This window comes from Propithecus coquereli, unplaced genomic scaffold (genome assembly GCF_000956105.1).
Source record: "Propithecus coquereli isolate 6110/MARCELLA unplaced genomic scaffold, Pcoq_1.0 Scaffold78, whole genome shotgun sequence".
Taxonomy (NCBI): Eukaryota; Metazoa; Chordata; class Mammalia; order Primates; family Indriidae; genus Propithecus; species Propithecus coquereli.
Genome location: NW_012153951.1, coordinates 645,535 through 660,716, shown reverse-complemented (window position 1 = coordinate 660,716; position 15,182 = coordinate 645,535). Strand labels below are relative to the sequence as shown.

Genomic DNA, 15,182 nt, shown 5'->3' with positions numbered 1-15,182 from the left:
TATTTTAATAGTGAAAATTCTGAGGTATAGGAACGTTTCTCCAGTTTTGCTAAGTTGTGATGGCTGACATCTGTAGTTGTCAACCAAAGTCTTTCTTCTTTCAAGAGTGTAGCTCAAAAGCCTGGATGCCTGGGCACTTGACTCCATCTTTTGTTAATCTATCTCTCCCAAGACTGCAAAAATACCCTCCTGTGAGGTGTTATTTGCCTCAGTTTTCTTTTTCTCCACCCTCAGTGCTCAGTGTTCTAATTTTCCCAAGGGAGAATTGTGAGAAATATTTACTATTTCAAAAATAAAATTTGAGAAATCTGTTGAACAACATGGTGAATATAGTCATAACAATGTATACTTGAAAATTGCTGAGATTTTATGTTCTTAACCACCAAAAAGATAAGATATGTGAGGTAATACATATTTAAATTAGCTTGATTTAGCCATTCCACAGTGTATACATATTTCAAAACATGTTTTACCCATGAAAATATGTAATTTTTGTCAATCTTTTAAAAAAGAAAAAAGTATGTGAATAAATGCTGAAATTTACCAGTAATCAGGGAAATTGCACATTAAAGAAACAATGAGATAATACTTTTCACTTACCAGGTGGACCAAAATTATAAACGAATGAATTAATGCATTGATGAATAAATAAAATTAGATTACTTAATGTTGATTAGAATGACAAAAATAAATAATAAACTCGTAGACTACTAGCAGGAAAATAAATAAATAAAATTTGGTTAGACAGAAAAGCAGGAAGTAGTTCTGGGGGCAAAAAAAGAAAGGGTGTTTGAAGTACTTGGTAAAGTATTCACTTCAGAAATAATAAAAACCCAAATCAGAAGATTTGCTGAATCTGTATCTAGCACATTAAATCTCACTTCAAAAAAAAAATCGCTTTTCCTCAGATAAAATCATACTTTAAAAGTATATAGGGAGATTGAACAATATCTAGAAATCAGGTGGTTTTTTAATTGTTAAGTATAAATGTTAGTTTTAGGTCCTTTAATGGTTGTAATTAATATTTGTAAAGTCTTTCTGTGACTTTTTTCTGTTGAATGCAGACCAGCAGCTTCTGAAGGCTGGTTTTAGGTTGTTTTGAGCTGAGGTTTTTCTCTGGGTTCCTCCTACATCTTTGGGTTCACTGTTTTGCCAGTCTCCGTAAATGCTCTTAGTTAGACGTTCTTTTGTAATGGCTAGAGTCCGCTTTTAATAATCGAAAAATATTGTCTACATTATTATATAAAACTTTATCATAAAAAAATAGTTGTGGTATTTTATAATGAAATAAGTTTTTATTGGTGGAAAGAAGCATATTGTAATTCACAATATAATTCATTTTTTAAAAACTTTATGAAAGGCTTTCTTTTATTATTAAAGTTCTGTTAGGAAGAGAAACAGGTTTAATATTCTGTCAAATAGTAGATCCCTGCATCTGTGAACAAAGCTTTAAAGTTTCTTTGTGAGTGCCAGGCGCTGTTAAGACGCATGGTGCCTTAAGCCATTGTTCTCATGGCAGCATCACTGGGACAGGGTTTTCATGGTGTTTGACAGGCAGCTGCTGGTGAATGGGGCACTAAACCTGATGAAGGAGCTCACAGTGTTCGCTGCTTAAGCTTTCACTTAAAAGTAAATCACACTTTGCTTAATTTGAATTTCTTTGGGGAAAATCACCGAAGGAAATTGTAGTTTTTGAAAAACAGGTTTCAAAATGCTACAAAGTATATGGGATAAAAATACATTTGCTTTGCAAATTAAAACCACAGTGAGATATCACTTATCTCCAGCAAGACTGGCCTTTATCAAAAAGTCCCAAAACAATAAATGTTGGCGTGGATGCGGAGAGATAGGAACAGTCATGCACTGTTGGTGGGACTGCAAACTAGTGCAACCTCTGTGGAAAGCAATATGGAGATACCTTAAAGAGCTACAAGTAGAATTACCATTTGATCCAGCAATCCCATTACTGGGCATCTACCCAAAATAGCACATGATATTGTATAAGAAAGACACCTGCACCCTAATGTTTATAGCAGCACAATTCACAATTGCAAAGATGTGGAAACAACCCAAGTGTCCATCAATACATGAGTGGATTAATAAAATGTGGTATATGTATACCATGGAGTACTATTCAGCTTTAAGAAACAATGGTGATATAGCACCTCTTGTATACTCCTGGATAGAGCTGGAAGGCATTCTACTAAGCGAGGTATCCCAAGAATGAAAAGACAAGCACCACATGTACTCACCATAAAATTGGTATTAACTGATCAACACACAAGTGCACATATAAGAATAACATCTATTGGATGTCGGGCAGTGGGGAGGGGGGAGGAGGGGACGGGTATATGCATACACAAAGAGTGGAATGCACACCACCTGAAGAATGGACATATTTGAAACTCGGACTTGGGGGGGAGGGCAAGGGCAACATACGTAACCTAAACATCTGTACCCCCATAATATGCTGAAATAAAAAAAAAAATACATTTGCTTGATAAGCTGATTTTTATTAAAATTCCATAAAAGTGATTTCAGAGATGGCAGAAGAACTTTTTAAACTTTGTAATCATTAATTAACCAAACTTACTAAACATACAGCCTGCTGTCAGTGATCATACGATGGGTTGACAGTTCAAGTTCAATACACATCTCTACCAGAGGGTCCAGTTCGCACATTACAGGTGCTTCAGAGCAGTTGACAGAGCTGTTTAGTGTAATTAGGTACACATTAGTTTATGGGCAGTTTTTAATGTGTTTTAGGTTGGCAGTGTACTTCCCTTCCTATGATAAAGTTCAGTAATTAATCTAGAGCCTTTTGCATAGTAGGGCTCCTATAGAATTTCTTGAACTTATGAATGACCAAATCAACCAAGGTGTGTCAGGGTGAACTGCTTTAGTACTATGGCAGAGTCTCTTGGATGGAGCCATCTTCTCCTGGCTGACATGCTTCCTAAGCAGATAGCCATGGGGTTGCCAGCTCTGGACATTTTCCAGTTTCTTGCTTTCATGTTGTCAGAGAAGGTGCAGTTGGGGAGGGAAACCAAGCAGGGAAGAAATGGGAACTAGGCATGGAGGGAAAGCCTGAAGGAACTGAGTTCTTTATACTGGTTATAGAAGAGTATGGGGTACTGTATTCTCTCACTTCACCCTCAGAATCATGAGATGGTTGACCTAAATGCAGTGGTTCTTGTCTGGGTGCTTTTTGTTCAATTTTCAACAAGCCTGTTTTTGTGCCATTGAAACCCTGCAGAACAGCCAGCATGATGAAGGAAATTTAGTTTAGGAAAAATGGTTGAAGGAATTAGAAATACTTCAAATACAAAATAAGGCATGGGATTTTAGAGCTCTATGGTAATTTAATGATCAAATCATCTTCTAGATGAGAAAAGAGCCCCCAAAAGTTTCAGTTGGCCATTCAGCTAAATTTTGGTAGCATAGGAAGGGCTCTCTAACATTCTAAGACTGTGTCCTTCCTAATTTTTTGGTATCTTTTTATTTTTAATTATCATTATGGTAGATGAGTAAAGTTATTTTTAATAATCTCCATACTTTTGGCAAAATTAAAAAATAGATATTATTTTTTATTAAATCCAAAAGTCATAGGATCACTGATATAATTACCCCTGAGCTCTTTTGGTAGCGCTGATACTAAAAGAAGTATAGGAATATGATCTGTTGATCTTTTCTCTCCTACTCCCCGCATCAGCATTCTCAGAGTCCGAGAAGATAGAACTCATCTAAGGTCTAAGTACTGAGTAGGAAAGCAAGAATCAAAACTTGGCTCTCCTAGTATTTGATCAAGCACTTTCCCCTGCTTTACTGTTTTCCCAGGGTATTGCTGTATTTTTCACAGCCTTATCCCTGTGTGATTGTTTTAACCCACAAAAAGAAAGTGTATTTAACATGAGACTTTATCTTTTTATAAAAATAACATAATTTTACTACCCCAATAGAAACAAATTGTGTTGGGATTTTATTATTAGCATGCCTCATAGCTCAGGGTGTACTCAATTCATTACACCTGATCACAATGAAAAATTTTTTTTACTATTTTTGTTTTTAGAGATAGGGTCTTGCTCTGTTGCCCAGGCTGGAGTCAGTGGTGTAATCATCGCTCACTACAGCGTGTAACTCCTGGGCTCAAGTGATCTTCCTGCCTCAGCCTCCTCAGTAGCTGGGAATACAGACACACACCACCACGCCCGGCTAATTTTTAAATTTTTTTTGTAGAGATGGGGTCACATTATGTTGGCCAGGATGGTCTCAAACTCCTGAGCTCAGGTGATCCTCCTGCCTCAGCCTCTGAAAGTGCTGTGGTTACAGGCATGAGCCACCACACCCACCTTTTTTTAAAAACTATAATGCATTATTAGTATTTATGAATTGTTACTGACAAGTCTTTGGGTCAAAAATGAGCTTTCACATCCAGATTATTAGCCAAGGATTCCCAAATTATCAAAAGTATAATCAAATAACTTAGACATTGAGTTTTCTGCCATTTCTGGTCTGTGTAATCACCAACATCTCTGACATTTTAACGCCCAATAGAAGCCTGCATGTATTATGCATTCACAATTCCAAAATATACTCTATGTTGAAAATAGAGTAATTAGGAGAAAGTTGTTAGCTAAACATTGAAAGAAGAGGTCGGGAAACCTGGGTTCATGGGGTCCCAACTCTTCCACGTGTTTGGTTCATTGAATTATGTTGATTTTGGTAATTAGGGTATAAATTTATGCCCCATGGAGGTAGTAGTGTAAGATGAGTACATATAATTTAATCTTGGTCTTTCTCATCTAGATTTTTCTGGTGGTGGTTTTTATTAAAAAGTTACAGTTGCATTTAGAATTTGAATTGTAACTATACCTATCTGTGAAGATGATGGGGCAACTCAAGTGCTAAATTTATATAGAATTTTTAATTGACTTTAAAAATTTATTTCACATGATATATTTGACTTAACATGAGATTATCACAATAATAGTTTTGATAAACTCGAGTGTGTTTATCAAAGCATTTTTTAAAATAGTAAACTGAAATTTTATTCTTTCAGGAAACTGTAATATTCTGTGCTTAGTATTAATAATATACAATTACATATCCAATCCCCAAAATTACCATTTTAAAATAATTATATTTTGCATGTATAATGTTTACAAAGAATTCTTGCATTGCTTTTAAAAGCCCCCTGAAAAATAATGACAACCATTTATGAAATGGAATATTAATTACTGCATTGGAAACATTGCAAAATTCCTGAAATTACAGTTTTATATTTGAAATACTGTGATGTTTAAGTGTTTTGTTTTTAAGTAATAAAATTTTGAGCTTTAGCTTCAAGTCGTTTTTATTTTTCAAGTTGGGAAATGTTATGAAGGGAAGTTAATTCCTTCAAACCACAAAAGTATGTTCCTCCCATAAACAACCATGCTTTCTGAAGGAAAAAGTACAACAGAATAGTCAACAACAGATTAGTCAACATAACACCTGCAATAATTCATTTTCTGTCTTTGTGCTCCATAGCTACAACTCAAAACTTCCATATTTCATCTGTACACAAAAATCCTATTTAACTGTTCTGATGAGATGAGTAAAAATGAGATTCTGGGAGTTTATTTATATGAAAACAGAAAATTTAAGGACAAACTTGATTAGATTTTGAACATTCCTATTTCTCAAGTGAAGCCAAACTATACATTGTGTGGAACTAATAGTCTTTTGTGTAATTGACATAGATGCTGTTTACTTACTGCATTAACTTCATTAAATTGAATTTCATAAAAAGATGAAAATTTGTTAATAATTTAATCTTGGATAATGTTGCAATCTTTTAAAAGTACGACCTAATATATATTTTACTTTGAGAAGAAATGTACTCTAATTTAGAATTTGGAATAAAACTCTTCTCCTTCATTTTACATTTCAATTATTTTTTTATTTTAGAATAATTTCCTACCAAACACTACCAAGAAATATGCCAAGCCACAGAGCGCAGATCGTGGCCCGCTACCCTGAAGGTTATAGAACACTACCAAGAAACAGCAAGACCAGGCCTGAGAGTATCTGCGGTGTAACCCCTTCCACTCATGACAAGACAGTAGGACCCGGAGCAGAAGAGAAACGGAGGTCAATGAGAGATGACACGATGTGGCAGCTCTATGAATGGCAGCAGCGTCAGTTTTATAATAAGCAGAGCACCCTTCCTCGACACAGTACTTTGAGTAGTCCTAAAACCATGGTTAATATTTCTGACCAGACAATGCACTCTATTCCCACGTCACCTTCCCATGGGTCAATAGCCGCTTACCAAGGATATTCTCCTCAACGAACGTATAGATCGGAAGTGACTTCACCAATTCAGAGAGGAGATGTGACAATAGACCGCAGGCACAGGGCCCATCACCCTAAGGTAAAACATCTGCTCATTTTGTGTTAACTCGCTGCTTTATAAATGCTTTTTCTTTTTAATACACTATTCTTGTAAATCTGAGAAACCAGAGAATAGGGAGAAGGTAAGCAAGGCAGCTCTTTGTTTTAAAAATTAAAGGAAAATACTCTACAGTGTTAAAATCTCATGTATAAAAAAGCCTAGGCTTGTAACGCTTTATCTCTCAGGAGCACAGAAACAGTTCTTTAGAACAGATGCATTCTTCTCTGCTTGAGAGCATATCTCATCAGTTCTCCATGTAGGTTAAGATCACATGCATTTTTATTGGCTTTTTACACACTTGCAAATTCTACACCTGCCCTCTACTGGCCTACCTGCAGTTTCGTATCAGGCTCATCTTTTTCTTTGCTAGGATGTAAGTGTTAACCTCACCTTCTAACCAGCTGAATATGTGACTTATTGAGATATCTCCTTGAATATTCAGTTTAATATTAGAGCCTAACAATGCTTAATGATATACGTACATTTGAAAAATTAAAATATAGATGGAGATCATTTTTGAATTTGTACCTTAACTTGGTTTAAGCATTGCTTAGTAGATTATTTGAATTTAGAGTGCTTTGTATTGATCAGCTTTTCATAATGCTAAAGTAATTGTTTTGATCAGTCAGTACACAGCCAGTTCCTTAATGTCTATCCTAGTGTCATTTTCTTCTTAATACTAAAGAATTTCTTCCTTTATATTTTTTTAAAATGTACTTTTTCTTCTTATCCTTGTGACAGGCTAAATCCTTCAATTGCATTATTACATAAAGCATTTGCTTGGTATTTCCATAAATATTTGTTAGAAATTAATAAATCAACCGGGAATTTTCTTTTGAGGAAAGCTTTAATTTGCCTCACTAAAAAAAAGACTCCCTTTGAACTCCATTGTAACAAAGTTCAATATTTGGCACTTTGTGCATCCAAAGTTAAATCATGATTGATAAAAGTAGTAACAATTTACAAGAAAAATCTAATCTAATACAATTTAACATGTGGTTTAGAAGTGGCTCTAAATTACATACTCTCGTAGTTATTAGTATTTTTCATATTCTTGGCCAGAATAGATCATCTGTTTTAACAGAAAATGAGATAAATTTATGTGCTCTATCCAGTTCCTAGCCAACTAAATTTCCACTATGCTACTCCTTCCAAAAAACTTCTCCGATGTTGCCAAGTTTTTATTTTAAACTTATGCTATCATCTTCCTTGATCTAGATCAATAGTTCTCAAAGTGTAATCATGTCCCCTGGTTGGGGGTGGTCCATAAGGGTCCCCATGACCCTTCCAGGAAGTCCATAAGCTCAAAATTATTTTTATAATAATAAGGCATTATTCATTGTATTACCATTTGCACTAATACTGCAGAAGCAGAGATGGGTGTAAAACTATTGACACTTTAGTATAAATCAAGATAGTGGCTCCACACTAGACTAGTGGTCGTTGTATGCCTCACTGCCACACACTTTGAGTAAAAAAATAAGAAACAGCAGCTTCATGTACAAATCATCTTGTTGAAACAGTAAAAAATAATTTTATTGAATCTTCACCTTTTATTATATCATTTTAATATTACATGTGATAAAATGGGAATATGCATAAAGCATTTCTGTTGCATACCAAAGTGCTAGTGGTTGTCTCACAGAAAAACTCATCATTATTTGAGTTGCAAGCTGAACTAGCTCCTTTTTTCATGGAACACTGTTTTTACTGGAAGGAATGAAAGACAACTATCATCATTCAGACATGATATTTGACAGACACACTTTATCGAAGTGAAATGCTAGCCTGTCACTTCAAGGAAAACAACTGCACAGTATTTTTTGCTGATGACAACATTGGAGTTTTCAAGCAAAAATTAGAATTTTGGAAATCACATGTCTGCCACTTGGGGTTTGACAGCTTTCCAATGCTTAGAGATTGGTAGTGATATTTAACAAATGTGATTTTTTAATATTGTATAATGAAACATGTCAACATTTGGAACATTGCACAATGAACCAATATTTTTCAGATGACCAATGTTTGATTGCAAAATTATGCATAGGCAAGATTCATTTAAAGTAGACCAATGGATATTAATGTAACAGAGTACCGTAAGTTCATTGGTACAGTTTCGGATGCCATTTGCAACTGGGCTTTAAGAAAGTACTGCTTTTTTGAACTTTAGTGTAGTATCAAAGGTAAATATCTATAATTATCAAGAAAAGCTTTTTCCCTTTTCAAAGGTGAATTTTCTTTACACATTTCCACTAAAAGAGATTGTCACTAGAGATTAAATACAGAAGCAGATATGAGAATCCAGCCAGACTTTATGAGACTGACACGCTGCCTATTGTGCTAAGGAGACAGATTAGTCAGACTTTAAAGATTTGCAAAACTGTAGAACAGTGCCACTCTTGTCACTAAATTTTCTTTTTTTTAAGAATATAAAGAAATCCTGAGGCCAAAGATTTTGAGAACCACTGAACCGACTTTGTAGAATAACTCTGTTCATCAGCATCTGTATTTTAATCACACAAGAAATTTTAGTATCTGTCTTCTTTCATAAGCACAAATAACAATTTTCAAATGGTATTTCATAGTAGCAATTCAAGATTTCTCATCGCTGACATTGACAAGAAGAAAGAAAACAAAAACTTTACCACAGAATCTTATTGTGCCTTTACTTTCCTAGCATGTCTATGTGCCTGACAGAAGGTCAATGCCAGCTGGCCTAACTTTACAGTCTATTAGTCCCCAGAGTCTCCAAGGCAAAACGGTGAGTAATATCTTTATTACCATATCATGTTTTATTTATGTGCTACACAGGAAGACACATACCTGACATGGTTTTTAAGCTCAAGTTTTCAGAGCTGTCTCCCAAAGAAACACCGTTACTGCTTTCGTGGAAGAGATGCTCATCAAAAGAAATTGGAATCATACAGCCATTTCCTTGTCTTAGTGGATACCTTTCCCTAAGTGTCTGGCTGCCTAAATAAAAGATTATATATTGAAAGTTTATTGTATAACCTAGGTGGGTTTCTGTACTTTGTTAATTCCCTTATCCTTACAACAGAAGTTGGAGTAATTCATTAATGGAACAAATCCAGCAAGCAGCCGTTTGTAGGAAAAGTATAAGACTAGTAAGAAGTTTGACTCTAAAAATACTCTGTCAAAGCAAATATTTACCATTATCATTTCATTTTTAGTGTTAAGTTCAAATTGGAAAGGAGTTACATTACCAAGACACCACTATTTTTCAAATTAAAGAGAAAACGTGACTTTTCCTCACTTCAGTTTATTTTAATGACATTGTTTTATCAGAGGAACTGGCTTTATATTATCAGTAGATAGTCTCAATGTCTGTGAAGATGTGATTTTAGTACTTTTATAGTTGTTTATTATTTAAAATTGCCTTCCTGCCATAATAAAAAAATTCATCTTACATGTTTTGTACAAATTCTGTTTTATCTTTTATATGTGTAGATATAAGGAAATATTTCCTGGCTTTGGACTACTACTTAACAGTTTACTTATCAAATATTATAGATATTGCTTGATTAAAACTAAAAAGTTTTAAATGTTGTAATTTTTAAACATGAGATTGATCTGACAAAGAAACAGGGATTAATCATAAAATAAATGTTAAATATCATATTACAAAATGTTCTCTTCTGTTTTGCTCCCTCTAGTGGATATTTAGGATAAAAATTATTTACCTACCTCTGTTACATTTTTGGGGTCAAATGTGCTTCTTTTTATTTGCCTCAAAATTTAAATATCTAGTAAATTATTGGTACCTTTCATTCTTTTGAAAATCCCTTTATCTTTTTGGCTCCTTAAATAATAAACCAGAGTTTCAAGTTTTTTTCTTTTGCTGTCACTCTGGGTTCTTAGAATATCTAAATCCTTTACCAACCCTGCCTTCTCCCCAGCAAGACCTCAAGACATAGGGCTGATGATCATAAGATGAGGACTGTCCCAGAATCATGAGACCACAAGATGTGGTTGGCATCAGAGCAAAAGCGACTTTTTTTTTCAATTATGTATGCAGTTTTTTCTTTAAGTCACACACTACACATTCTTTGAGCATTTAAGAGACAGTAAAAGACTATTTTTTAACCTTTATGGATACCAGGTATTATCTAAGGAATCCAATAGTAGCTGTAGTTTACTTCTACTAACACTTTTCCTGTCTGAAGGCAGTAATTTTTAATGTGATTCGAAATAAGAGTTAAAAATAATTTCTGTCTCTAAAAAGAATTGTATGGGAAATAAAAAGCAAATGAATAGAACAGAAGAGAACTAGTGTAATGCTATGGTGTAGGCAAAACAAATCAATCTCAGGACCACCTTTTGGCCTAGAAGTTTTAAGAGCACTTAAGAGAGTCTCCCTCTAGCCCACCTGCAGTTTTTAATCATCGCAAAGCTCAGATAAGCACCAAGTAATATTTTAATGGGCTATAAGACTACCAGCGCCCATACTTTACTGCATTTCTAACAAAGAAAAATAGATCAGATTGGCCTATTAAGGAATTTCATCCACCACTGAGAACTTTTTTGCCTTAGGGATCATAGTAACCAGTTAGGAACCAAACAATTCTTTGCTTTTCTCAGAGTGTGGAAGGAAGGTTTATCCACCCCTGGAAACTTTCCCCTTTTTTTTCCGTAAAAAATAAAACCAATCTTTTGGTCATTAAAAAATGCTGTGAAAGCACAGTAACATTTCAAAATATAACTAGGAAATAATTAATAGATCCTAGATACTGAATTTAATATTATAAAGATTTCATCCAAGCTTTACATGAATTTTAATTCTTTTTATTTACCTTCTGTTAGTCTGTTGGACATGCAGGTATTGTTCTGTTGCTGGAAAAGTCTTAGTTATAACTTTTAGACATCTTACTAAAGTATCTTTGAATAGTCTTTTAATAGCTCTTACGCACAAACCTTTATAATGGTTTTTTGGCATTGTGCTTTTTTATACTTAACATTTAAATATTCTCTCATGAGTTCTGAGAAAATGCCTTAATATACTGTTGTTTTGCCGTGTCTTTTAAAGTAACACTGTTCCTTCTATTTCTCTAGATATCTATGCATTTATGTAGGACCTATCATCATAGTGCCTAGGCACTATGTTTGATGTCAACCATAAGAGGAAACTTGCCAAGAAATCTTGGTTTAATATCTATCACTTAAGACAGCAATTAATCTGTTTTCCACTGTTTGGATTCTTAAATTGTACTCCTTCAGCCAGAGGAGCTTACGCTGCTGCTAATAAAGCTGAGACGGCAGCAAGCCGAACTGAGTAGTATCCGGGAGCATACGCTAGCACAGCTCATGCAGCTAAAGCTTGAGGCCCACAGCCCAAAGGTCAGCTATGCAGAGATTTGTCTGTGTCGTCTGCCATCATTAATCAGTGTGATCAGCGTCATTAGTGTTGAGCATGAGCCCATACCATCATTGCAGCAGCAGCATTAGAATCTCCTATTAACCCTTTGAGAATTCAACTTATTTATACATTACTGGAAGAAAATACAGGTAGGATGCATTTCTTCTGAGACTTTTATCCGCCCGCTCACCCACCAACTTCTGGCTGTGAGGAAGGAAATGCATAAAGACTTCAATATGGATTGCTATTCACTGAACACTACTGAATACAGACCTCCACATCTGGCAAAACAGATATGGAAAAATTCTATAATTTCTCGTAAAGTAAAAAGTTGAAAATTCGTTATGGTTTTAATAATGCTGCTTTTTAAATGTCAGAGATTAACCTTAAGATGTCTTTTATTCTTGACGAAAAGAATGAATACATATAAACATTTCTCAAAGGGTTTATAGCCTATGGTTACATACAATTGAGAAACATTTTTTTGGAAAAAGTACTGTGTTGCAGAAAAGAATTAACATATAAAGCTTCTAGCATTCAGTCTGCTAAAGCCATTTGAAGGATTTTTCTGCTTAATAGTTCAGTGTCTATATGCATGTCTACTTAATTTCTTACAAAACTAAGTATAATTTTATAATAATATGTCATCTGTACCATTTACAGGGGAGCATGTACATGAAAGTTGTCATGTACTTTGATATATAATAGGTTGTAGTAAACTACCTGTTTTTCTAATTTCAAAATTGACCTTTTCATGAATTCTGCACCTTCTTTCTCTATTTCTTTTTTCTTAATTGGTGCCTACTAGAATGAAATTCTTTCACATCATCTTCAAAGGAACACCATATATTTGGATCATCAGGTGGGATTTGTAGACTTTTCTTACTTTTATTACTTAATAGAACTTCTTAAATGTAGTACAGTTTTTCAGGCTACTCAGATATTTCATTCACTTTGAGTTAATAGCATGACTAACAAGTGGCAGAGTAAGAAATCCCTGACCAGGCAAATTCAAGAGTACCGTAATAAACAGGGGGAAAGGACAGTTGTGGAAATAATGGGGGGATGCAAGCGCTGGGTCACCTGAAATTGAGAGCCTAAATTCTTATCCCATGAAAACACCTGCTCATTGAGGCTTGTCCCAGCTTGGAGCTGACCTAATTAAAGGAGCAGACTCAGAGCTGTAAATTGTCTTGTTGGAAGACCGGGAGGTGTAGCATGCCCTGTATTCCCAAAGCGGAGTCTCAGAATGGGTGACATGTGTAGTGGGATCATTTTTAGTTGTCTGTCCTTCCTCCCTGTTTGCCGTGTCCTTTCAGTGTTTAGTCTTTGCCAAGATACGTGGAGCCAATTTGACCTACATTTCCTAACACCACCTCAGTGGTGGCAGCAAGTGGGGCTGGTTAAAGCGAATGTTCAAAAGTGAAAGTGGCAGTGAACAAGAACCGACTCTCCCATATTTGAGTTTTTGTGAAATGCTCTATTAATATTTAATTTTGATTTGATGGGAATTTTTTTCTGTTACTAAATATTTCTTCTGGTGAATGCATTTTTCATATAAATTAAGTTAAAACTTATTCTAGCTTATTTTAAAATGTCTAGACTTGAAAATTTTATCAAATAAAGAGGTTACTATGGAAAATGTTGTAAGGCAAGTGTTTACATATTTATACTTGCCTATTTGAAACAAAACAGTAGTGTACTGCTTACATTCATTATATTTAAAGAGGGGTTTTGCATTAGGATAACCCTTTAAAAGGCATTAAATCATTTTTCTCATTTTAATTTTTGTTTAAAGAAATATATTAGTACTTTTGTTAATATAAAATTTATATGTTTTCCACAAAACGTTTTCATCATTATTACCCCTATTGGAATGCTTTAGAAATCAGCATTTTATATGTCCAAATTTAGATCTTCAACCCAGAGACCGATGGTACTGAAATTTAACCACAATGTATATAATGCACTTTGAAAGCAGTCTAACAAAGACAAGTTAGCTAATAAACTGGGAAAATACATCTTCCCTCAAAATTCTACCCTGCCAGAAAGCTTCTAAAGATGCATTGGAAATAACTTTCTTCAGAACCCCTTTGTATTTAAAGCTAGAGAGAGTTCTGAAAAATGGTGGGATATTACAAAAATTAGGCTTACAAAACAATAATGTGAATCTGAAGCCATCTGTAATCTCTGAAACCAAACCTGTGGTTTACTGTAATTATTACTGACCTCAGTGAATCAAAGCTGGAATTGCAGAGACATAGAACTTTAGAAAATTTTAGACAAGGACAGGTAAATATATCAAAAACACCACCTGAGGTGGTTCTTTCTCCTAAATTCACTTTCCCAGGTCAAGTCGTGTTTTATGCCTTTATCCAAATAACCCATATCCCAGTTGAGGTTCACTTTCCCCTCATTCCTGTCTAAGCACGCTTTGCTGAACCTTTCCTGTTGCACCACGATGGTGGTCCTACAGGTAGATTATAAAAATCTCAATGTGGCCGGGCGCGGTGGCTCACGCCTGTAATCCCAGCACTCTGGGAGGCCGAGGCGGGTGGATTGTTTGAGCTCAGGAGTTCGAGACCAGCCTGAGCAAGAGTGAGACCCCGTCTCTACTAAAAATAGAAAGAAATTAATCGGACAACTAAAAATACATAGAAAAAAATTAGCCGGGCATGGTGGCACATGCCTGTAGTCCCAGCTACTCGGGACACTGAGGCAGAAGGATCGCTTGAGCCCAGGAGTTTGAGGTTGCTGTGAGCTAGGCTGACGCCACGGCACTCACTCTAGCCAGGGCAACAGAGTGAGACTCTGTCTCAAAAAAAAAAAAAAAAAAAAAAAAAATCTCAATGTGTTATTGACCTTCTCTATTCTCTAGTCTCTCAACACATCAACAAAGGATTTTCCAGTAATATACATTTTCCTTATTATTGGATCCTGAAGTAAAGTTTTTATTTAATTTTTAAATTTTGTGATAAGGAGAAGAATTACAGAATTGGATTGTTTGAATGATATTTTGTGTTGAAATAAGACTATTTCTGATAGCAAAAATTGGGCCACTTTTAGCTAATAATTAGACAGTATATAAAAACGTGGAGGAAACTTTGCCCAGAAACTCGCATATGCCAAAATGTACATATCCTTAAGGTTTCCTAAAGAAAATCTCTCTTTAAATAAGTTAAAAAATACTTATGGTTTCAAATAATTGCATTTAATGTAAATGAAATTATTTACTTTTGAACTGTCTTGTATTTTATATCAGTTCTTATGGCTATTAAAATATATAAAAATAGTTCTTTATAATTTTGAATTTAAATGAAATGTTTCATTCAACCAAACATTTCCAGCTTTTAACTTGTTACTGCCAATAAC

General features: G+C 34.7%; 1 protein-coding gene across 1 annotated transcript in view; it reads left to right on the top strand.

Moving 5' to 3' along the window:
- The window catches only part of LOC105825111 (pleckstrin homology domain-containing family A member 5-like), a 95,330-nt gene that overhangs the window by 23,320 nt on the left and 56,828 nt on the right, over positions 1 to 15,182 (top strand). Inside the window, exons 8-11 of the mRNA XM_012662800.1 lie at positions 5,950 to 6,415; positions 9,114 to 9,197; positions 11,672 to 11,791; positions 12,619 to 12,672. Coding sequence (XP_012518254.1) covers positions 5,950 to 6,415; positions 9,114 to 9,197; positions 11,672 to 11,791; positions 12,619 to 12,672 — 724 coding nt within the window. The remainder of the gene's footprint in view (positions 1 to 5,949; positions 6,416 to 9,113; positions 9,198 to 11,671; positions 11,792 to 12,618; positions 12,673 to 15,182) is intronic.